This window comes from Heterodontus francisci, chromosome X (genome assembly GCF_036365525.1).
Source record: "Heterodontus francisci isolate sHetFra1 chromosome X, sHetFra1.hap1, whole genome shotgun sequence".
NCBI classification, from domain to species: Eukaryota; Metazoa; Chordata; class Chondrichthyes; order Heterodontiformes; family Heterodontidae; genus Heterodontus; species Heterodontus francisci.
In genome coordinates this window covers 7420146-7445998 of record NC_090421.1, presented here as the reverse complement: position 1 = coordinate 7445998, position 25853 = coordinate 7420146, and the positions used below count along the sequence as shown (strand labels likewise).

Sequence of the window (25853 nt, the reverse complement as noted above, 5' to 3'; positions counted from 1 at the left end):
GGTACAGGCAGTCTATGTGGAGTCCTACTGTAGTGTATCGAACATCGACAGGGTACAGGCAGTCTATGTGGATGGAGCTCTACCTAAGTGTACGGAACATCGAAAGGGTACAGGCACTCAGGAACATTGACAGGGTACAGGCAGGCTACGTGGATGGAGCCCTACTGTAGTGTGCAGAACATCGACAGGATCCAGGTAGTCTACGTGGATGGAGCTCCACTGTAGTGTGCAGTACATCGACAGGGTACAGGCAGTCTATGTGGATGGAGCTCTACTGTAGTGTACCGAACATCGACAGGGTACAGGCAGTCTATGTGGATGGAGCCCTACTGTAGTGTATTGAACATCGACAGGGTACATGCAGTCTATGTGGATGGAGCCCTACTGTAGTGTACCGAACATTGACAGGGTACTTGCTGTCTCTATGGATGGAGCTCTACTGTAATGTACCGAACATCGACAGCATACAGGCAGTCTACGTGGATGGAGCTCTACTGTTGTGTACCGAACATCGGCAGGGTACAGGCAGTCGATGTGGATGGAGCTCTACTGTAGTGTACCGAACATCGACAGCATACAGGCAGTCTACGTGGATGGAGCTCTACTGTCGTGTACCGAACATCGACAGGGTACAGGCAGTCTATGTGGAGTCCTACTGTAGTGTATCGAACATCGACAGGGTACAGGCAGTCTATGTGGATGGAGCTCTACCTAAGTGTACGGAACATCGAAAGGGTACAGGCACTCAGGAACATTGACAGGGTACAGGCAGGCTACGTGGATGGAGCCCTACTGTAGTGTGCAGAACATCGACAGGATCCAGGTAGTCTACGTGGATGGAGCTCCACTGTAGTGTGCAGTACATCGACAGGGTACAGGCAGTCTATGTGGATGGAGCTCTACTGTAGTGTACCGAACATCGACAGGGTACAGGCAGTCTAAGTGGATGGAGCCCTACTGTAGTGTATTGAACATCGACAGGGTACATGCAGTCTATGTGGATGGAGCCCTACTGTAGTGTACCGAACATTGACAGGGTACTTGCTGTCTCTATGGATGGAGCCCTACTGTAGTGGACCGAACATTGACAGGGTACATGCTGTCTCTGTGGATGGAGCCCTACTGTAGTGTACCGAACATTGACAGGGTACATGCAGTCTTTGTGGATGGAGCCCTACTGTAGTGTACCGAACATTGACAGGGTACAGGCAGTCTACGTGGATGGAGCTCTACTGTCGTGTACCGAACATCGACAGGGTACAGGCAGTCTACGTGGATGGAGCTCTACTGTCGTGTACCGAACATCGACAGGGTACAGGCAGTCTATGTGGAGCCCTACTGTAGTGTATCGAACATCGACAGGGTACATGCTGTCTCTGTGGATGGAGCCCTACTGTAGTGTACCGAACATTGACAGGGTACATGCAGTCTTTGTGGATGGAGCTCTACTGTAGTGTACCGAACATCGACAGGGTACAGGCAGTCTACGTGGATGGAGCTCTACTGTTGTGTACCGAACATCGGCAGGGTACAGGCAGTCGATGTGGATGGAGCTCTACTGTCGTGTACCGAACATCGACAGGGTACAGGCAGTCTACGTGGATGGAGCTCTACTGTCGTGTACCGAACATCGACAGGGTACAGGCAGTCTATGTGGAGCCCTACTGTAGTGTATCGAACATCGACCGGGTACAGGCAGTCTATGTGGATGGAGCTCTACTGTAGTGTACCGAACATTGACAGGGTACATGCAGTCTTTGTGGATGGAGCCCTACTGTAGTGTACCGAACATTGACAGGGTACGGGCAGTCTATGTGGATGGAGCCCTACTGTAGTGGACCGAACATTGACAGGGTACATGCAGTCTATGTGGATGGAGCCCTACTGTAGTGTACCAAACATCGACAGCGTACAGGCAGTCTATGTGGATGGAGCCCTACTGTAGTGTGCAGAACATGGAAAGGGTACAGGCAGTCTACGTGGATGGAGCCCTACTGTACTGTACAGAACATTGACAGAGTACAGGGAGTCTACCTGGATAGAGCCCTGCTGTAGTGTACCGCATATCAACAGGGTACAGCCAGTCTACGTGGATGGAGCCCTACTGTAGTGTACCGACCATCGACAGGGTACGGGCAGTCTACGGGAATGGAGACCTATTGTGGTGTACAGAAGATCGACAGGGTACAGGCAGTCTACGTGGATCGAGCTCCACTGTAGTGTACAGAATATCGACAGGGTACAGGCAGTCTACCTGGATGGAGCTCTACTGTAATGTACAGAATATCGACAGGGTACAGGCAGTCTATTTGGATGGAGCCCTACTGTAGTGTACAGATCATCGACAGGGTATAGGCAGTCGACCTTGATGGAGCTTTACTGTAATGTACAGAATATCGACAGGGTCCAGGCAGTCTATTTGGATGGAGCCCTACTGTAGTGTACCAAACATTGACAGCGTACAGGCAGTCTATGTGGATGGAGCCCTACTGTAGTGTGCAGAACATGGAAAGGTTACAGGCAGTCTACGTGGATGGAGCCCTACTGTACTGTACAGAACATTGACAGAGTACAGGGAGTCTACCTGGATAGAGCCCTACTGTAGTGTACCACATATCAACAGGGTACAGCCAGTCTACATGGATGGAGCCCTACTGTAGTGTACCGAACATCGATAGGGTACGGGCAGTCTCCGGGAATGGAGACCTATTGTGGTGTACAGAAGATCGACAGGGTACAGGCAGTCTACGTGGATCGAGCTCCACTGTAGTGTACAGAATATCGACAGGGTATAGGCAGTCTATTTGGATGGAGCCCTACTGTAGTGTACAGAACATCGATAGGGTACAGGCAGTCTACCTGGATGGAGCTCTACTGTAATGTACAGAATATCGACAGGGTCCAGGCAGTCTATTTGGATGGAGCCCTACTGTAGTGTACAGAACATCGATAGGGTACAGGCAGTCTACCTGGATGGAGCTCTGCTGTAGTGTACAGAACATTGACAGGGTACAGGCAGTCTATGTGGATGGAGCCTTACTGTAGTGTACTGAAGATCGACAGGGTACAGGCAGTCTACGTAGATATAGCTCTACTGTAGTGTACCGAACATTGACAGGGTATAGGCAGTCTACCTGGATGGAGCTTTACTGTAATGTACAGAATATCGACAGGGTCCAGGCAGTCTATTTGGATGGAGCCCTACTGTCGTGTACAGAACATCGATAGGGTACGGGCAGTCTACCTGGATGGAGCTCTACTGTAGTGTACCGGACATTGACAGGGTATAGGCAGTCTATGTGGATGGAGCCCTACTGTAGTGTACAGTAGATCGACAGGGTACAGGCAGTCTACCTGGATGGAGCTCTGATGTGATCATGGACAGATCTTCAGTTAATGTGGACAACCAACATCTCTCTGCCATCGCCAAGGTGACTTAAAGCTGATCCACTTGTGAATTGTTTCACTACATCATAAAAAGGTGGGTAGAGTCTAACAATGTAAGTGAGATCTCCCCTGAAATGCTGAATATCATTGACCGCCTCTGAAAGAGGAGGATTCAAATGATCTTCCATTCAACCCTCTGAAGACCTCACTGATATTTCAAAGATAGTTCCACCAATTTCCAGACTATAAACATGTCCTGTGCACTCTCCTAAATAGATGCCAAAGTTAACTATATACCTTTGAGTCAGATAAATGACACATTCTCTCCCCCAACCACACCTCATCCCCCCACATTTAAAACCTTCATGTTCCAAGCACTAAATTAAAGGCTTCCTTCATTTTGCCAAATTCTTATTACTATCTCTTTATCAAATGAATGATCATACTAGGTGAGGTCGCTGGAAAGTCATGGCTACCTGTCTAGCAAAGGATAATCTGCAGAGAACAAGGAACGTGGTCAAATTTGGTAACAAAAGTTAGATGGGTAGGATCTGTGGTCACTCAGTCTGTCAAGGAAAAAGTTGGCAATTGGGGTTTGTTGTTTTTCTGTCTGGGCTGTGGGACCCACCTGGGCGCCAGACAAACTGAACGCTTCTCCTTACCCCATGATACACACAGATCCCATTTGCACATTGTAGAAAGATGAGCTGGAACACTCTGCCCTCTCACTCTTGGAGCAGGTTAGCTACAGATCAAAGTTCACCTTAAATTGTCCACTTAATTTTTTCACCTCTGTTGTACTGTCAAATAGAACTAAGAGCATATTTTCTATAATACAAATATCTGTTATTTTTTCACAATAGAGATGTACATTTTCTATCTTCCTTAGACCTGGTACATCTTTTGTGTATTGATTTGCATACATATAAAACAACGTCAGTCCATTTCCAGCAGATTCCTGTCCAGAGTTCATCTCCGTTCAGAAACAGTGCAAGTGTCCTTCACTCTAAACCTTCACCGACTGAGAGCTGATGGTAGCTATAGTTCAGTATGTGAGTTCCACTGGGCGGGTACCTGAACAATCAAGAGGTGCTGAAGATATTTACACTGCTCAAAGAATCAAGGGGGCCTGTCCCTTCGAGTGGTACTTGAATCCCATGTTTACTGATTCTCACAGATCTGGAATTTGAAAAGGTGGGGAAACAGGAAAAGTACTCATCACAAACAACAACAGGTTTGCCACCAATCTTAAATCTCTGATCGGCATAGGAGGAACACAGGTAAAGAAAGCCACAGGACAAAATAAAGGGAGCAATTGTGTTTTATATTTAACACGTGGCCGTTTACTTTGCTGGATTATATTTAACGAGGCAGGTTTAGTTGAACAGTATTAAAGTGAGACAGTTTGCTGCTTACAGGCCTTTTGTGCTTGGACTGAACAATGACACTTTTAAACTACTATAGGCTAGAAGAGCATTAAATCATTCTGGCTTTAAAAGTAGACAGTTGAATAGGTTAAACATGAAATGGCACCTTCAAAAGAAAGAGTTAAAGATGAATTTTGGCTGTGTAAAAAGCCACAGTGGTGGCCCAAACACAACAACTATCGGTCTTGCTGTGAATGGGTGACAAGCTAATTGGAAAACACGCTGCTAGCATCCACCCTGAAACGGGGTGGAATCCCAAGATCAATTCACAAACGAGCTGTACACTTGTCCTGATTATTCTTCCTGTGCATGGGACGCATGGTTTTAGCTGCTGGGTCACCACGGCACACATTTCCCTGACTGGCCATGTGCCATGTTGGTCCACTTCCCATGACAAGCTCCTTCCATTAATGAAGATGAGGTGGAGCAGTTTGCATTGTGTTCAATGTCTTTTGAGCAGAGGTGGGTTTCTTCTGGTTAGCAGGCCCTTTCAGTCAGACTGCTGAAGAACTATTCAGGCAGGTAACAAACTAGGAGACTCGAGAGATTTCTTCATTGTTGCAAGAACTGTGATTCCTAGAGAGAGAGACAAACAGACCATGGTGTGCGCAGATATCTGACTAGAGCACCACATGTTATCTACTAGTCACCTGCTAGGAGCTATATAAACTGGTTGTTCACTAATACCCTTGACCAGTACTCGCTGTGTGATGGTAACTAGCTCATGCCGTGGCGACGGGGGTTGTAGCTGTCAGTGGGACGGTGGAACCGCAATCATAATCCAGATCCACAATGGTATGTATGTTTGTGTTCAGACTGCTCATGGATGTTGCTGTCTGCCGATCTCGGATACTCTGGATGTAGCTCTGGAGGGGAAAGGGGGAAAAATTAATTATTATAGAATCATACAGCACAAAACTTACCTGGAGACCGGAGCGGCGGCAGGCTCGCTCACTCTGTCTGTGCCGGCACGCGCTGAGACTCAAAAGAGGAAAAAAAGACTTACAATGACATCACGGGAAATCTGCAAGGTGATTGGTTGGGTAAGTAACAGCTGTGTTAGTGCATTTAAATAGCTTAAAAAAAGGAAAAGTTTTTTTGGAAAAAAGTGATAAGGTGAGTACTACTAAAGTGTGTTTTTTTTAATTAGTGTAATTTATTAAGGACTTTAGATTGTAGTGGGTAGTGTTTGAAGTAGAACAAGGCCCCTACTGTAATTAGTATTTTTATAGAGAGTAACTAATTAATCTAAAGGTAAGTCATGGCAGGAGAGCTCGCACCCATGATCTGCTCCTCCTGCGCTATGTGGGAAATCAGGGATGCTTCCAGTGTTCCTGACGACCATGTGTGTAGGAAGTGTATTCATCTGCAGCTACTGACTACCCGCATTACGGAACTGGAGCTGCGGGTGGATTCACTGTGGAGCATCCGCGATGCTGAGGTCGTCGTGGATAGCACGTTTAGTGAGGTGGTCACACCGCAGGTAATGGCTGCACAGGCAGAAGAAGGATGGGTGACCACCAGACGGAGGAGTAGGCGCAGGCAGGTAGTGCAGGAGTCCCCTGTGGCCATCCCCCTCTCAAACAGATATATCACTTTGAATACTGTTGGGGGTGGGGGATGACCTCCCAGGGGAAAGCAGCAACAGCCAAGTTCGTGGCACCACGGAGGACTCTGCTGCACAGCATGGGGGGGAAGACTGGGAGAGCCATAGTGATGGAAGATTCAATTGTAAGGGAACAGACAGATGTTTCTGTGGCCGCAAACGAGACTCCAGGATGGTATGTTGCCTCCCTGGTGCTAGGGTCAAGGATGTCTCGGAGCAGCTGCAGGACATTCTGAAGGGGGAGGGTGAACAGCCAGTGGTCGTGGTACATGTCGGTACCAACGACATAGGTAGAAAAAGGGATGAGGTCCCACAAGATGAATTTAAGGTGTTAGGAGCTATATTAAAAAGCAGGACTTCAAAGGTAGTAATCTTAAGATGACTTCCTGTGCCACGTGTTAGTGAGTATAGGAACAGGAGAATAGACCAGATGAATGCGTGGCTGGAGAAATGGTGCAGGAGGGAGGGATTTAGATTCCTGGGACTTCGGGATCAGTTCTGGTGAAGGTGGGACCTGTACAAGCGGGACGGGTTACACGCAGGCAGCACTAGAACCGATGTACTCGCAGGGGCATTTGCTAGTGCTGTGAGGAGGATTTAAACTAGAATGGCAGGGCGATGGGAATCTGAGCGGGGAGACTGAGGAGGAGGAAACAAGGATAGAAACGAAAGACAGGAAACAAAAAGGCAAAAGTGGAAGGCATAGAAATCAAGGGCAAGAAACAAATAGGGTCATATTGTGAAATAATGCTAAGATGACTAAGAATGTTAAAAAGACAAGCCTAAAGGCATTGTGTCTCAATGTGCAGAGTATTCGCAATAAGGGAGGCGAATTAACCACACAAATAAATGTAAATGGATACGATATAGTTGCGATTATGGAGACACGGCTGCAGGGTGACGAAGGATGGGAACTGAACATCCAGGGGTATTCAATATTTAGGAAGGACAGGCAAAAAGGGAAAGGAGGTGGAGTAGCATTGTTAGTAAAAGAGGAAATCAATACAATAGTGAGGGAGGATATTAGCTCAGAGAATCCTGATGTGGAATCTGTATGGGTAGAGCTAAGAAAAACCAAGGGGCAGAAAAGGTTGGTGGGGGTTGTATATAGACCCCCAAACAGCAGTGGTGATGTAGAGGATGGCATTAAACAGGAAATTAGAGACGCCTGCAATAAGGGTGCAACTGTAATTATGAGTGACTTTAAGCTACATATAGATTGGGCAAACCAAATTAGCAGTAATACTGTAGAGGAGGAATTGCTGGAGTGCAAACATGATGGTTTTTTGGACCAATAGGTTGAGGGACCAACTAGAGAACAGGCCATCCTAGACTGGGTATTGTGTAATGAGAAAGGATTAGTTAACAATCTTGTTGTGTCGGTTCCCTTGGGGAAGAGCGACCATAACATGATAGAATTCTTCATTAAGATGGAGAGTGAGAGAGTTGATTCTGAGACTAGGGTTCTGAATCTAAATAAAGGGAACTATGAAGGTATGAGGCGCGAGTTGGCTATGATAGATTGGGGAACGTTACTTAAAGGGTTGACAGTGGATAGGCAATGGCTAGCATTTAAAGAGCGCATGGATGAATTACAACAATTGTTCATTCCTGTCTGGCACAAAAATAAAACAGCAAGGATGGCTCAACCATGGCTTACAAAAGAAATTAGGGATAGTATTAGATCCAAGCAGGAGAAATATAAAATGGCCAGAACAAGCAGCAAACCTGAGGATTGGGAACAGTTTAGAATTCAGCAAAGGAGGACAAAGGGATTGATTAAGAAGGGGAAAATAGAGTATGAGAGTAAGCTTGCAGAGAACATAAAAACTGACTGTAAAAGCTTCTATAGATATGTGAAGAGAAAAAGATTTGTGAAGATAAATGTGGGTCCCTTACAGTCAGAAACGGGGGAATTTATAATGGGGAACAAAGAAATGGCAGACCAATTAAATACATGCTTTGGTTCTGCCTTCACAAAGGAGGACACAAATTACCTCCCAGAAATGTTGGAGAACATAAGGTCTAGTGAGAAGGAGGAACTGTATGAAATCAGTATTAGTAGGGAAACGGTGTTAGGGAAATTGATGGGATTGAAGGCCAGTAAATCCCCAGGGCCTGATAATCTACATCCCGGAGTACTTAAAAGATGAGGAGAGATTTTTTCACCCAGAGAGTGGTGAACCTGTGAAATTCTCTACCACGGAAAGCAGTTGAGGCCAAATCACTAAATATATTCAAGAAAGAGTTAGATATAGTTCTTAGGGCTAATGGGATCAAGGGATACAGGGAGAAAGCGGGAACAGGTTGGATGATCAACCATGATCAACCATATTGAATGGCGGAGCAGGCTCGAAGGGCCGAATGGCCTAGTCCTGCTCCTATTTTTCTATGTTTCTAAAAGGCGGCCATTTAGCCCATCCTGCCTGTGCTGGCTGTTTGAAAGAGGTATCCAATTAGTCCCACTCCCCTGCTCTTTCCTCATAGCCCTGCAAATTTTTCCCCCTTTAGTATTCATCAAATTCCCTTTTGAAAATTATGATTGAATCTGCTTCCATCAGTCTTTCCCGCAGTGCATTCCAGATGATGATAAATTGTTGTGTAACATTTTTTTCCCTCGTGGGCTCTGGTCCTTTCCTATTTGGGAATTGGGACAGTAACCACTTTCCAGTATAAATCCGAAGGATTTCTTTCTTCTTTGCCAGGATTTTCTACTGGAGTTGCTGTAGTTTCCCTGGCTAATGCCAACAGACATAGGTGAGAAGTTGGTTCAGCAGCTGCTCCCCTCCCCCATTTACATCCTCCACTCTGCTCCCCCCTCCCCCACTCAGCCTCCCTCACTCCCCTGTAAGTGTCTAATAAGTTCTGTTGATGAATGGCAAGCAATAAACAGTCTCCACCAAAGCATCCTAGTCTCGGTATCTTCTTCACAAGCAGGCTTGGGAGTTTCTCTAACATCCCCTCCCCCACTCCCAAATCAGGCTTCCCGACAGAGGTGGGCATACCACCAGGGAATTACTCTGATCTCAGAAAATCAGTTGGGGTCAGAATGGGCAGAACTCCCATTCCACTGGCACTGCACCAGGATTCAACCAAAGTGGAAAATCCCAACCTTGTTGCCTTGGCTCACATGAAGGATGGCATGAGGACAGTCCATGTCCATGGAACCATGCCCTACAAGGAGTCAGCACCTTCAGGAGAGCAGGGGAACAAACACTGAGTAAGAGAGGGCTGGATGAGCAGCAGGCATTCTGGTGCTCTATTGCATCACTCAGTCAAATTCCTTTCCTATAATTCACTCCCATGTATGCACCACCCTCTATTTTTAATCATACAGCTGGTGATTTTTTTTTTTTGGATCCATTATCTGACTCGATTCCTGTATTGGAATTGGTTATGTATAACCACGTGGAGTAGTTGAGGCAAATTGCACAGGTGCCTTCAAGGGGAAGCAAGATAAGTACATGAGAGAGAAAGGTTATGCTGATATGTTAGATGAAGACGGGTGGGAGGAAGGTTGTGTGGAGCATATAAACCGGCATGGACCAGTTGGCCCAAATGGCCAGTTTCTGTGCTGTACGTTCTATGTATTGCTGTGTAACCATGTGGCTTAACATGGTGCAGAAGAATGGAGAGATAGTTATGGAGATGCCAAGATCAGAGGTTCTCAGCTCTCCCTTCTCCTCATTCCAATATTTACAGGGGAAAAGAGTTTGAATTCTGATACTTTACCGGTGACAGGATATCTCCCGTGTACCGTTTGACTGGGTACGGCTTCCTGCGGTATGTGCCCTCTGCCTGAGACGCCCGCTGTCGTTTCTTTGCTTCCTGCTGTCGTATTCTCATCAATTGCACTCGTTTTTGTCGTTTACTGATAATGACTACAGGAAGAAGAAAGTATTAGTGATAGAATTTGTTTTAATAGCTCTAATTCCTTCTCCTCTTCCCCACCCACCCTTTACAGGATGTCTCCATCTTTACTCAAGAATCGAACAATTGGGCCAAAACAAGCTTCTGTTGTACCCAATTTTTTCTCCCACTGGAGTCAACACCAAACAACCATGGCAGCAAGAAGTTTGCACCCAGCAATATTCCTTGGCGAGAAACTGGTCACCAAACAAACAGCAGAACAAATGAACCCAGGGCAGTACAAGTCGGCTCGTTCCACTGGGTCCCAAAGTGACTTCCACCCTGATGATTACTGGAGATTAGCATCAATGCAGCAACTGGGCAGGACAATAGGTCCTTTGAATCCTCTGATAAATCTGCTCCCAAGCACAGATTGTACAATGTGAGCATCATATTATTCAAATGGCTCAGTGGCTAAAACCATCATCCAGTGCATTCTGTGCCACACAAACTAGCAATGTGCCAGGTTTGATCCCTGGTCTGGCCTGAATTAAGTGGGAGAGTGCTGAGGACATTAGGATTGGGCTTAGGCCTCCCACCAGACTAAAGGAAAGTGGGGTGGGGGGTGAAAATAACCATCCATGTTTCTACCCCTGATCACTATCCAGTGACTTCTGCTGTAAAGTCCATGCATGCGGGCACTGGATGACAGCAAGATCAGCCTCAGCTGGATGGCAACCATCCATTGACACTCATTGCCTGGGCTTATAGATGAAGAATGGCAAGTTGAGAGTTGTCAGCATCCCTTGAACAGTACCCCCGTGTAGTCTGTTTGATTAGAGAGAGTGAAGTAGAAAATCCTTTCATAAAAGTTTTCCAAATATCATTGATGTTAAATAATTTCCCCCCTGCCCTCCTTCCCCTTTACAGAGTTAATGAACAGACAAACATGGGCTTGAAGTCGCCTCACCTTCAGTGTGTGAGTAGCCTTCGGCTGTCAGTTTCCATTGGACCAGGATTCCCAGAATGCTCAGCACTGGCCAGATGCCAAGGATCACCCAACTGTACCAACAAACGGGCAGCGAGGGAGCAATCTTGAGCCTTTCGTAGACATATTGCGCCAACAGAAATAGCTCAATGAAATAGTCCACAGTCAGTGTAATGATGGCACCACCAAAGACTGCAGTGGAGATAATGGTGAAGAGTTTTTGCCACTGTAAAGTTAAGACAGCAAACAGCATCCCGACGCCAATAAGAAGCCCCACTGGAACCCAGATGGTGTGTGGGTGGTAGAACTGCTCCATCACGATGAGGGTGACAGTTGCTACCAGCAGGCCAAGCACCAGGCCAATCATGAAGAGGCCAACACTACGGACAAGCATGGTGACCAGTCCACACAGGATTCCGATGCCTAGACCAATGCCGGCACTGGCCTCCACACTCAGCTGAATGTCCAGAACTCGCTCCTTGTAACACAGAAGGAAAATGATGATGGAACCAAACATCAGCCCACAGAGAAACATGACGGCCTTGAAACAGCGATAACCTGCAACAAAGGTTTCAAAAAGTTACATTCATAACTTTTACATTGCACCCAGGGACAGAAACAATAACAATCATGCGACCTGATGCTTAATTATGGGTTAACACCTCTGTCACAGTTGCGAACAGAGAATTTCTATCCCTACACAAAGTTGCGCAATAGCACACTTGCTGCTAAAACAGGCTCTTTGAATTACACAGTGGGAGATTGGGTTCATTATTATTTCATCACCATGCTGAGGCAAGTTGGTCAACAGATTCAAAAAACTGGTTGATAAACTGGTCTCTTAAGGCTGCCACCTACGTCCAATAGCAGTTCTGATGAAGGGTCACTGTCCTGAAATGTTAACTCTGTTTTTCTCTTTCCACAGATGCTGCCTGACCTGCTGAGTATTTCCAGCACTTTCTGTTTTTATTTCAGATTGACCAATTGTGATTTGGGGCAGCCATTCATCTCTGACCTTGCAAACTCCAGAATGTGTCAATATTCCGAGACCTGTCAGAAACTTGGCAAGGGTTCCTTCGACAGTTTGGAATCTTTTCAGATTTAAGGAGAAATAGTTTGTAACATTTTGCACTTGTTTGGATTTGAAGACAAAGAGCAACCTGAGGCACTTCACAGATAGGTGTATGGAAATCAGGCAGGAAAGGGGAATTAGGAGGGGTGATCAAAAGTTTTGTCAGAAAGTAATGGGGTTTGAGGAGGTTTTTAAAGAAAGCACCTGCATTTGTATAGCGTCTTTCACACCTCTGGACATCCCAAAGCACTTTACAGCCATTGAAATACTTTAGACGTGTAGTTATTGTTGTAATGTAGGAAAACAAAGCAGCCAATTTTTGCACAGCAAGATCCCACAAACAGCAAAGAGATAAATGGCCAGGTCATCAGTTTTTCTTTGATGTTGGTTGACTGATAAATGTTAGCCAGGAAAGCAGGAGAACTTCCCTGCTCTTCTTTGAATAGTTCTATGGAATCTTTTACATCCACCTGATAGGGCAGACAGGGTGGGGGGGCCTTAGTTTAATGTCTCATCTAAAAGACGGCACCTCCGACAGCGCACTGCTCCTGCAGTGTTGGCACTGGAGCATTCCTCGACATGCTCAAGTCTTTGGAGTGGGGCTCAAACCCATGACCTTCAGATTTAGAGGTGAGAGTGATACCAACTGAACCACAGCTGACATACAAAGCAGCAATGAAAAACATTAACTTCACACCAATACAATTGCTGAACAAAAATCAGCTCCAGGTTTTTTAGTTGTCTGTTCAAAAAAGCACATTGGAAACTTTGGGGCCTAGTTAAAAAGGGACAGTGAGTATGAAAGTGTGGATCAAATCAGTGAAAGCCACAACATGCACACTGTGGGCTTGTCTACCCAATGCTGGGGTTCACGCTTCCCAAATTGAAACCACTTTCTGCAGGTCCTAAAGTAACTTTGAAGCAGGAGATGCTCTAAGCCCAGTCAGATTCTCATTAACAACTTTAACTTCTCATCCTCGTTTCAGGCCAAGATAGCATATTGTCAGCAATTTGCAGCTACACAAACAGTCCCATCGTGGCTCTTACAGGCTTTCTTCAAGTTTCAATGGCTGTTCGAGATAACGAATGGAAGCGAGACAATATGAACACAGGTAGTCATGCAAACTCCCACAGCGACAGCACAGCCACTTGAAAGCATTGTTATAAAGTTGATCAGGCCATCGAGATACATTTTGACTTATTTCAGCACCAACTTCAGTTTCCTAGTTTCTGTTAGTTGTTGGGTGTTTAATACTTTGCCTGTGGCTGTTATTTTATTTCATTTTAGGAATATAAATCGCAGCCTTGGAAACCAAACACAAACAGGCTACACAGAAACGTAGAAAGTATAGGCTATTCTTTCAACACTTCACCTAACCTTCAACTAACTTATGAGATGTGTTTAAGAGAAAGAATAATATTTTATTGAAGGCATATTTCCAAAGTGATCTCTAATTTCACAATCACAGCATTCTTCTTTAAGAATAAGGCTGTTTCGCCATAGTGGTGCATTGTTACAAATGGTCTGCTGCTAATTGGCAGTCGTCTGAAGGGCGAACACCAGAGGGTGACAGTGTGCCCGGTCAAAGCTAATTGAGCAGGTGGACCATGAGATAGCAGCAGGCTGTCCGCAAAGAGGCAAGAGAAGGATCACACAACACAAAGAAAAACTATATTCCAGTAACTTGAAAATTGTTTTATCTTTTCTCTAAAATGGTCACTTGCCTCCATATTGGTGTTGGGGGCAGGATATTTGAAGCAAGAACACAGTATGGGCTCAAGAGCAATGGCGTCCTTATTGACTGCATCGCCATTGACTGCTTTTTTGTGAAAAACCTCACCAAATAACTTGGGCAGCAACCTTAAAAACCCGCACTTGGCGTCTACCTCCAACTTAATTTACTTAATCTTCACACCTGCATTGTTCAACCTTGCTGATAGCGCGTTATAGGCCCCGACCTTTGACCTAGTTTTCTCAATTAAAAATTGACATAGTGCCTCGCTTTGACTGCACGCCTTGCAATTCTCCAGTCACCGCCCTGTGCTATGTATTTTTGTATCACTGGCACTTCTAAAATAATCAATGATATTATAACATTATGGAAGCCTGGAATATACAGTAACAACTCAGTGCAATAAGAGCGAGACATAGTTAGGGAGGAGTTGTGTAAAGAACCAAGTGTAGGATGAAGTGTACAGCACCTGCTCTGAAACGGAAAAACAAAAACGTGTCCAATTTCTACTTGCAGATAATTCTGGCACATCGGATTGCTCTGCAGCTGTGTACATTAAAGCACTCCAACAATATCCATGTTTAGGTTTCACATTTTTTTTCTTCCCTTCTATTGCGTTCATAATAATTTGCAGCAACAGCACCTGTTACTAGTCCCAGCGGACTTGATCCAGATCTGTATGCACTGAACACACAGGGCTATGGAGCCTTAAGCTTAGTTAGGAATCTGAGAAGATTATATGAATTGCCTCTATTTGGATGGGAAGGATCTAATTAAGTTGGCTTACACTGGCTCATTTCTTGCTGGCTTCTTATTTTCATGAAGTAATCGGAACGTTTAATCCTTCTCAAGCTCAGCCAGTTCAACAAATTAGAGCATTAAATTTCCTGTAAGAGGTTTAACTCACAACAGCCATATTGTAAAGCTCCAGTTTTCAAAATGGAGGCTGTCAACGCCACCAATGATTTATTATCCATAATTCCTCAATTGAAAATTCCTAAAATATGAATCAGAAAACACCCTTCAGGATGTGAAAATGCTTATCGGTTAGCCCTCATTTGGTGGCACAAGGTATACAGCTGATAATAAATCCTCAAACACTCATAAATGTGAATGACTGGACCATCGCTATTGGAGCTGACCTAGTACGTCAGATGTCATGAGGTTGACCAATTAAACTACTCAGATTGAGGAGATAAATACTGACATCATTCAGGCCTCCTGCACATCCCCGATTTTTATCGCTCCACCATTGGCGACCATGCCTCCAACTGCCAAGGCCCTGATCGCTAGAATTCCCTCTCGAAACCTTTCCACCTCTCTAGCTCACTTTCCTCTTTAAGATGCTCCTCAAAACCTACCTCTTTGACCAAGCTTTTGGTCAACTGCCCTAATATCAACTTATATGGCTTGGTGTCAAACTTTGTTTGATTACACTCCTTTGAAGGGACTTGGGAGGTTTTACTACATTAAAGGCGCTATATAAATGCAGGTTGTTGTTACAGGAGTGATTTTATAATCCACCATTCCCAGTAGAGAGTGGTGCCCACAGGGAGGTGATTCTCGAGGAGCTGTGTGATAGATGCCTGTATTTTCTCAATTTGTGTTCTCTGCAAGCACTGGATCACAGAATCGCCCCTTACATGCACTAAAAAAAAATCCCACTCGATATCGTATGGCTTTACAGATTGTGACACCAGGTAAGCAAACAGCAAACACAAGGGGCAGTCACTTATAGTGGTCAAAACACAATATCCATTAGCCATTTGCATTAACACCAATTTCAAACTTGCTGGTTATAGCATTTTAACTGCTCCCTTTATTTGAGGCAAAAAGTACGAGTGAAGTACACAGAACAAACTGATGCATGTTTTTTAAAATATATTTATATTGGCTGTTAAACAGTTCAATGGGAGAAGGAAGGCTAAAAACCAAAAACTGAAGACCAGAGCAGGCAGTGTATTATCTCAGGGAGAAATTCTTGTAGTATTCTTATAATCTGCTGCCAGTGTCCAGAGATTAATGCAGTTTTAATCTGCTGCCAGTGTCCAGAGATTGGCGCTGTTTTAATCTGCTGCCAGTGCACACAGTTTAGCACTCCTATAAATCTGCTGCCAGTGTTCAGAGTTTAGCACTGTCCTCATCTGCTGCCAGTGCACACAGTTTAGCACTGTTATAATCTGCTGCCTGTGCACACAGTTTAGCACTCCTATAAATCTGCTGCCAGTACACACAGTTTAGTACTGTTATCATCTGCTGCCAGTGCACACAGTTTAGCACTCCTATAATCTGCTGTCAGTGTTCAGAGATTAGCACTGTTACAATCTGCTGCCAGTGCACACAGTTTAGCACTGTTATAATCTGCTGCCTGTGCACACAGTTTAGTACTGTTATCATCTGCTGCCAGTACACACAGTTTAGCACTGTTATCATCTGCTGCCAGTGCACACAGTTTAGCACTCCTATAAATCTGCTGCCAGTACACACAGTTTAGTACTGTTATAATCTGCTGCCTGTGCACACAGTTTAGCACCCCTATAATCTGCTGTCAGTGTTCAGAGTTTAGTACTGTTATAATCTTCTGCCAGTGTTCAGCGTTTAGCACCCCTATAATCTGCTGCCAGTGTTCAGAGTATAGCACTGTTATAATCTGCTGCCTGTGCACACAGTTTAGCACCCCTATAATCTGCTGTCAGTGTTCAGAGTTTAGTACTGTTATAATCTTCTGCCATTGTTCAGAGTTTAGTACTGTTATAATCTTCTGCCAGTGTTCAGCGTTTAGCACTGTTATAATCTGCTGCCAGTGTGCAGAGTATAGCACTGTTATAATCTGCTGCCTGTGCACACAGTTTAGCACCCCTATAATCTGTTGCCAGTGTTCAGAGTTTAGCACTGTTATAATCTGCTGCCTGTGCACACAGTTTAGCACTCCTATAAATCTGCTGCCAGTGCACACAGTTTAGCACTCCTATAAATCTGCTGCCAGTGCACACAGTTTAGTACTGTTATCATCTGCTGCCAGTGCACACAGTTTAGCACTGTTATAATCTGCTGCCTGTGCACACAGTTTAGCACCCCTATAAATCTGCTGCCAGTGTTCAGAGTTTAGTACTGTTATCATCTGCTGCCAGTGCACACAGTTTAGCACTGTTATAATCTGCTGCCTGTGCACACAGTTTAGCACCCCTATAAATCTGCTGCCAGTGTTCAGAGTTTAGTACTGTTATCATCTGCTGCCAGTGCACACAGTTTAGCACTGTTATAATCTGCTGCCTGTGCACACAGTTTAGCACCCCTATAAATCTGCTGCCAGTGTTCAGAGTTTAGCACTGTTATAATCTGCTGCCTGTGCACACAGTTTAGCACTCCTATAAATCTGCTGCCAGTGCACACAGTTTAGTACTGTTATCATCTGCTGCCAGTGCACACAGTTTAGCACTGTTATAATCTGCTGCCTGTGCACACAGTTGAGCACCCCTATAAATCTGTTGCCAGTGTTCAGAGTTTAGCACTGTTATAATATGCTGCCAGTGCACACAGTTTAGCACTCCTATAAATCTGCTGCCAGTGCACACAGTTTAGTACTGTTATCATCTGCTGCCAGTGCACACAGTTTAGCACTGTTATAATCTTCTGCCAGTGCACACAGTTTAGCACCCCTATAAATCTGCTGCCAGTGTTCAGAGTTTAGTACTCCTATAATCTGCTGCCAGTGTTCAGAGTTTAGCACTCCTATAAATCTGCAGCCAGTGTTCAGAGTTTAGCACTCCTATAAATCTGCAGCCAGTGTTCAGCGTTTAGCACTGTTATAATCTGCTGCCTGTGCACACAGTTTAGCACCCCTATAAATCTGCTGCCAGTGTTCAGAGTTTAGTACTGTTATCATCTGCTGCCAGTGCACACAGTTTAGCACTGTTATAATCTGCTGCCTGTGCACACAGTTTAGCACTCCTATAAATCTGCTGCCAGTGCACACAGTTTAGTACTGTTATCATCTGCTGCCAGTGCACACAGTTTAGCACTGTTATAATCTGCTGCCTGTGCACACAGTTTAGCACCCCTATAAATCTGTTGCCAGTGTTCAGAGTTTAGTACTGTTATCATCTGCTGCCTGTGCACACAGTTTAGCACTCCTATAAATCTGCTGCCAGTGCACACAGTTTAGTACTGTTATCATCTGCTGCCAGTGCACACAGTTTAGCACTGTTATAATCTTCTGCCAGTGCACACAGTTTAGCACCCCTATAAATCTGCTGCCAGTGTTCAGTGATTAGCACTGTTATAATCTGCTGCCAGTGCACACAGTTTAGCACCCCTATAATCTGCTGCCAGTGTTCAGAGTTTAGTACTCCTATAATCTGCTGCCAGTGTTCAGAGTTTAGCACTCCTATAAATCTGCAGCCAGTGTTCAGAGTTTAGCACTCCTATAAATCTGCAGCCAGTGTTCAGCGTTTAGCACTGTTATAATCTGCTGCCTGTGCACACAGTTTAGCACCCCTATAATCTGCTGCCAGTGTTCAGAGTTTAGCACTGTTATAATCTGCTGCCTGTGCACACAGTTTAGCACTCCTATAAATCTGCTGCCAGTGCACACAGTTTAGCACTCCTATAAATCTGCTGCCAGTGTTCAGAGTTTAGCACTCCTATAAATCTGCAGCCAGTGTTCAGCGTTTAGCACTGTTATAATCTGCTGCCTGTGCACACAGTTTAGCACTCCTATAAATCTGCTGCCAGTGTTAGGAGTTTAGCACTGTTATAATCTGCTGCCTGTGCACACAGTTTAGCACCCCTATAATCTGCTGCCAGTGTTCAGAGTTTAGTACTCCTATAATCTGCTGCCAGTGTTCAGAGTTTAGCACTCCTATAAATCTGCAGCCAGTGTTCAGCGTTTAGCACTGTTATAATCTGCTGCCTGTGCACACAGTTTAGCACCCCTATAAATCCGCTGCCAGTGCACACAGTTTAGCACTGTTATAATCTGCTGCCAGTGTTCAGCGTTTAGCACTGTTATAATCTGCTGCCTGTGCACACAGTTTAGCACTCCTATAAATCTGCTGCCAGTGTTAGGAGTTTAGCACTGTTATAATCTGCTGCCTGTGCACACAGTTTAGCACTCCTATAAATCTGCTGCCAGTGCACACAGTTTAGCACTCCTATAAATCTGCTGCCAGTGCACACAGTTTAGTACTGTTATCATCTGCTGCCAGTGCACACAGTTTAGCACTGTTATAATCTGCTGCCTGTGCACACAGTTTAGCACTCCTATAAATCTGCTGCCAGTGTTAGGAGTTTAGCACTGTTATAATCTGCTGCCTGTGCACACAGTTTAGCACTCCTATAAATCTGCTGCCAGTGTTAGGAGTTTAGCACTGTTATAATCTGCTGCCTGTGCACACAGTTTAGCACCCCTATAATCTGCTGCCAGTGTTCAGAGTTTAGTACTCCTATAATCTGCTGCCAGTGTTCAGAGTTTAGCACTCCTATAAATCTGCAGCCAGTGTTCAGAGTTTAGCACTCCTATAAATCTGCAGCCAGTGTTCAGCGTTTAGCACTGTTATAATCTGCTGCCTGTGCACACAGTTTAGCACCCCTATAAATCCGCTGCCAGTGCACACAGTTTCGCACCCCTATAATCTGCTGCCAGTGTTCAGCGTTTAGCACTGTTATAATCTGCTGCCTGTGCACACAGTTTAGCACTCCTATAAATCTGCTGCCAGTGTTAGGAGTTTAGCACTGTTATAATCTGCTGCCTGTGCACACAGTTTAGCACCCCTATAATCTGCTGCCAGTGTTCAGAGTTTAGTACTCCTATAATCTGCTGCCAGTGTTCAGAGTTTAGTACTCCTATAATCTGCTGCCAGTGTTCAGAGTTTAGCACTCCTATAAATCTGCAGCCAGTGTTCAGCGTTTAGCACTGTTATAATCTGCTGCCTGTGCACACAGTTTAGCACCCCTATAATCTGCTGCCAGTGTTCAGAGTTTAGCACTCCTATAAATCTGCTGCCAGTGCACACAGTTTAGCACTCCTATAAATCTGCTGCCTGTGTTAGGAGTTTAGCACTGTTATAATCTGCTGCCTGTGCACACAGTTTAGCACTCCTATAAATCTGCTGCCAGTGCACACAGTTTAGCACTCCTATAAATCTGCTGCCTGTGCACACAGTTTAGCACCCCTATAATCTGCTGCCAGTGTTCAGAGTTTAGTACTCCTATAATCTGCTGCCAGTGTTCAGAGTTTAGTACTCCTATAATCTGCTGCCAGTGTTCAGAGTTTAGCACTCCTATAAATCTGCAGCCAGTGTTCAGCGTTTAGCACTGTTATAATCTGCTGCCTGTGCACACAGTTTAGCACCCCTATAATCTGCTGCCAGTGTTCAGAGTTTAGCACTGTTATAATCTGCTGCCTGTGCACACAGTTTAGCACTCCTATAAATCTGCTGCCAGTGCACACAGTTTAGCACTCCTATAAATCTGCTGCCAGTGTTAGGAGTTTAGCACTGTTATAATCTGCTGCCTGTGCACACAGTTTAGCACCCCTATAATCTGCTGCCAGTGTTCAGAGTTTAGTACTCCTATAATCTGCTGCCAGTGTTCAGAGTTTAGCACTCCTATAAATCTGCAGCCAGTGTTCAGAGTTTAGCACTCCTATAAATCTGCAGCCAGTGTTCAGCGTTTAGCACTGTTATAATCTGCTGCCTGTGCACACAGTTTAGCACCCCTATAATCTGCTGCCAGTGTTCAGAGTTTAGCACTGTTATAATCTGCTGCCTGTGCACACAGTTTAGCACTCCTATAAATCTGCTGCCAGTGCACACAGTTTAGCACTCCTATAAATCTGCTGCCAGTGCACACAGTTTAGTACTGTTATCATCTGCTGCCAGTGTACACAGTTTAGCACTGTTATAATCTGCTGCCTGTGCACACAGTTTAGCACCCCTATAAATCCGCTGCCAGTGCACACAGTTTCGCACCCCTATAATCTGCTGCCAGTGTTCAGAGATTAGCACTGTTATAATCTGCTGCCAGTGCACACAGTTTAGCACTCTTATAAATCTGCTGCCAGTGTTAGGAGTTTAGCACTGTTATAATCTGCTGCCAGTGTTTAGAGTTTAGCACTTTTATAAATCTGCTGCCAGTGTTCAGAGTTTAGTACTGTTATCATCTTCTGCCAGTGCACACAGTTTAGCACCCCTATAAATCTGCTGCCAGTGTTCAGAGTTTAGTACTGTTATAATCTGCTGCCAGTGCACACATTTTAGCACTCCTATAATCTGCTGCCAGTGTCCAGAGTTTAGTACTGTTATAATCTGCTGCCAGTGCACACATTTTAGCACCCCTATAATCTGCTGCCAGTGCACAGTTTAGCACTCCGATAATCTGCTGCCAGTGTTCAGAGTTTAGCACTGTTATAATCTGCTGCCAGTGCACACAATTTAGCACTCCTATAATATGCTGCCAGTGCACACAGTTTAGCACTCCTATAAATCTGCTGCCAGTGTTCAGAGTTTAGCACTCCTATAATCTGCTGCCAGTGTTCAGAGTTTAGCACTCTTATAATCTGCTGCCAGTGTTCAGAGTTTAGCACTCCTATAATCTGCTGCCAGTGTTCAGAGTTTAGCACTGTTATAATCTGCTGCCAGTGCACACAATTTAGCACTCCTATAATATGCTGCCAGTGCACACAGTTTAGCACTCCTATAATCTGCTGCCAGTGTTCAGAGTTTAGCACTGTTATAATCTGCTGCCAGTGCACACGGTTTAGCACTGTTATAATCTGCTGCCAGTGCACACAGTTTCGCACCCCTATAAATCTGCTGCCAGTGTTCAGAGATTAGCACTGTTATAATCTGCTGCCAGTGCACACAGTTTAGCACCCCTATAAATCTGCTGCCAGTGTTCAGAGTTTAGCACTCCTATAATCTGCTGCCAGTGTTCAGAGTTTAGCACTCTTATAATCTGCTGCCAGTGTTCAGAGTTTAGCACTCTTATAATCTGATGCCAGTGTTCAGAGTTTAGTACTGTTATAATCTGCTGCCTTTGCACACAGTTTAGCACCCCTATAATCTGCTGCCAGTGTTCAGAGTTTAGCACCCCTATAAATCTGCTGCCAGTGTTCAGAGTTTAGTACTGTTATAATCTGCTGCCTTTGCACACAGTTTAGCACCCCTATAAATCTGCTGCCAGTGTTCAGAGTTTAGCACTCCTATAAATCTGCTGCCAGTGTTCAGAGTTTAGCACTCTTAAAATCTGCTGCCAGTGCACACAATTTAGCACTCCTATAATATGCTGCCAGTGCACACAGTTTAGCACTCCTATAATCTGCTGCCAGTGTTCAGAGTTTAGCACTCCTATAATCTGCTGCCAGTGTTCAGAGTTTAGCACTGTTATAATCTTCTGCCAGTGCACACAGTTTCGCACCCCTATAAATCTGCTGCCAGTGTTCAGAGTTTAGCACTCCTATAATCTGCTGCCAGTGTTCAGAGTTTAGCACTCTTATAATCTGCTGCCAGTGTTCAGAGTTTAGCACTGTTATAATCTTCTGCCAGTGCACACAGTTTAGCACTGTTATAATCTGCTGCCAGTGCACACAGTTTCGCACCCCTATAAATCTGCTGCCAGTGTTCAGAGTTTAGCACTCCTATAATCTGCTGCCAGTGTTCAGAGTTTAGCACTCCTATAATCTGCTGCCAGTGTTCAGAGTTTAGCACCCCTATAAATCTGCTGCCAGTGTTCAGAGTTTAGTACTGTTATAATCTTCTGCCAGTGCACACAGTTTAGCACTGTTATAATCTGCTGCCAGTGCACACAGTTTCGCACCCCTATAAATCTGCTGCCAGTGTTCAGAGTTTAGCACTCCTATAATCTGCTGCCAGTGCACACAGTTTAGCACTCCTATAATCTGCTGCCAGTGTTCAGAGTTTAGCACTGTTATAATCTGCTGCCTTTGCACACAGTTTAGCACCCCTATAATCTGCTGCCAGTGTTCAGAGTTTAGCACTCTTATAATCTGCTGCATGTGCACACAGTTTAGCACCCCTATAATCTGCTGCCAGTGTTCAGAGTTTAGCACCCCTATAAATCTGCTGCCAGTGTTCAGAGTTTAGTACTGTCATAATCTGCTGCCTGTGCACACAGTTTAGCACCCCTATAAATCTGCTGCCAGTGTTCAGAGTTTAGCACTCTTATAATCTGCTGCCAGTGTTCAGAGTTTAGCACTCTTATAATCTGCTGCCAGTGTTCAGAGTTTAGCACTCTTATAATCTGCTGCCAGTGTTCAGAGTTTAGCACCCCTATAATCTGCTGCCAGTGTTCAGAGTTTAGTACTCCTATAAATCTGCTGCCAGTGTTCAGAGTTTAGTACTCCTATAAATCTGCTGCCAGTGTTCAGAGTTTAGTACTCCTATAATCTGCTGCCAGTGTTCAGAGTTTAGCACTGTTATAATCTGCTGCCTGTGCACACAGTTTAGCACCCCTATAAATCTGCTGCCAGTGTTCAGAGTTTAGCACTCTTATAATCTGCTGCCAGTGTTCAGAGTTTAGCACCCCTATAAATCTGCTGCCAGTGTTCAGAGTTTAGCACTCTTATAATCTGCTGCCAGTGCACACAGTTTAGCACCCCTATAAATCTGCTGCCAGTGTTCAGAGTTTAGCACTCTTATAATCTGCTGCCAGTGTTCAGAGTTTAGCACCCCTATAAATCTGCTGCCAGTGTTCAGAGTTTAGTACTGTTATAATCTGCTGCCTTTGCACACAGTTTAGCACCCCTATAAATCTGCTGCCAGTGTTCAGAGTTTAGCACTCCTATAAATCTGCTGCCAGTGTTCAGAGTTTAGCACTCTTAAAATCTGCTGCCAGTGCACACAATTTAGCACTCCTATAATATGCTGCCAGTGCACACAGTTTAGCACTCCTATAATCTGCTGCCAGTGTTCAGAGTTTAGCACTCCTATAATCTGCTGCCAGTGTTCAGAGTTTAGCACTGTTATAATCTTCTGCCAGTGCACACAGTTTCGCACCCCTATAAATCTGCTGCCAGTGTTCAGAGTTTAGCACTCCTATAATCTGCTGCCAGTGTTCAGAGTTTAGCACTCTTATAATCTGCTGCCAGTGTTCAGAGTTTAGCACTGTTATAATCTTCTGCCAGTGCACACAGTTTAGCACTGTTATAATCTGCTGCCAGTGCACACAGTTTCGCACCCCTATAAATCTGCTGCCAGTGTTCAGAGTTTAGCACTCCTATAATCTGCTGCCAGTGTTCAGAGTTTAGCACTCTTATAATCTGCTGCCAGTGTTCAGAGTTTAGCACTCCTATAATCTGCTGCCAGTGTTCAGAGTTTAGCACTGTTATAATCTGCTGCCAGTGCACACAATTTAGCACTCCTATAATATGCTGCCAGTGCACACAGTTTAGCACTCCTATAATCTGCTGCCAGTGTTCAGAGTTTAGCACTGTTATAATCTGCTGCCAGTGCACACGGTTTAGCACTGTTATAATCTGCTGCCAGTGCACACAGTTTCGCACCCCTATAAATCTGCTGCCAGTGTTCAGAGATTAGCACTGTTATAATCTGCTGCCAGTGCACACAGTTTAGCACCCCTATAAATCTGCTGCCAGTGTTCAGAGTTTAGCACTCCTATAATCTGCTGCCAGTGTTCAGAGTTTAGCACTCTTATAATCTGCTGCCAGTGTTCAGAGTTTAGCACTCTTATAATCTGATGCCAGTGTTCAGAGTTTAGTACTGTTATAATCTGCTGCCTTTGCACACAGTTTAGCACCCCTATAATCTGCTGCCAGTGTTCAGAGTTTAGCACCCCTATAAATCTGCTGCCAGTGTTCAGAGTTTAGTACTGTTATAATCTGCTGCCTTTGCACACAGTTTAGCACCCCTATAAATCTGCTGCCAGTGTTCAGAGTTTAGCACTCCTATAAATCTGCTGCCAGTGTTCAGAGTTTAGCACTCTTAAAATCTGCTGCCAGTGCACACAATTTAGCACTCCTATAATATGCTGCCAGTGCACACAGTTTAGCACTCCTATAATCTGCTGCCAGTGTTCAGAGTTTAGCACTCCTATAATCTGCTGCCAGTGTTCAGAGTTTAGCACTGTTATAATCTTCTGCCAGTGCACACAGTTTCGCACCCCTATAAATCTGCTGCCAGTGTTCAGAGTTTAGCACTCCTATAATCTGCTGCCAGTGTTCAGAGTTTAGCACTCTTATAATCTGCTGCCAGTGTTCAGAGTTTAGCACTGTTATAATCTTCTGCCAGTGCACACAGTTTAGCACTGTTATAATCTGCTGCCAGTGCACACAGTTTCGCACCCCTATAAATCTGCTGCCAGTGTTCAGAGTTTAGCACTCCTATAATCTGCTGCCAGTGTTCAGAGTTTAGCACTCCTATAATCTGCTGCCAGTGTTCAGAGTTTAGCACCCCTATAAATCTGCTGCCAGTGTTCAGAGTTTAGTACTGTTATAATCTTCTGCCAGTGCACACAGTTTAGCACTGTTATAATCTGCTGCCAGTGCACACAGTTTCGCACCCCTATAAATCTGCTGCCAGTGTTCAGAGTTTAGCACTCCTATAATCTGCTGCCAGTGCACACAGTTTAGCACTCCTATAATCTGCTGCCAGTGTTCAGAGTTTAGCACTGTTATAATCTGCTGCCTTTGCACACAGTTTAGCACCCCTATAATCTGCTGCCAGTGTTCAGAGTTTAGCACTCTTATAATCTGCTGCATGTGCACACAGTTTAGCACCCCTATAATCTGCTGCCAGTGTTCAGAGTTTAGCAC

At 44.8% G+C, this 25853-nt stretch overlaps 2 protein-coding genes across 2 annotated transcripts in view; one reads left to right on the top strand and one right to left on the bottom strand.

Moving 5' to 3' along the window:
- LOC137358707 (partner of Y14 and mago-like) overlaps positions 1–14634 on the top strand; it is a 119887-nt gene extending 105253 nt beyond the window's left edge. The window contains exon 10 of the transcript XR_010971268.1: positions 10385–14634. The gene's annotated coding sequence lies outside the window, so the exon portion shown is untranslated. The remainder of the gene's footprint in view (positions 1–10384) is intronic.
- Positions 4693–25853, bottom strand: part of LOC137358706 (transmembrane protein 198-like) — an 87450-nt gene continuing 66289 nt past the window's right edge. The window contains exons 3-5 of the mRNA XM_068024938.1: positions 11240–11815; positions 10153–10301; positions 4693–5680 (exon numbers count right to left, since the gene is read on the bottom strand). Coding sequence (XP_067881039.1) covers positions 5537–5680; positions 10153–10301; positions 11240–11815 — 869 coding nt within the window. The 3' untranslated portion in view covers positions 4693–5536. The remainder of the gene's footprint in view (positions 5681–10152; positions 10302–11239; positions 11816–25853) is intronic.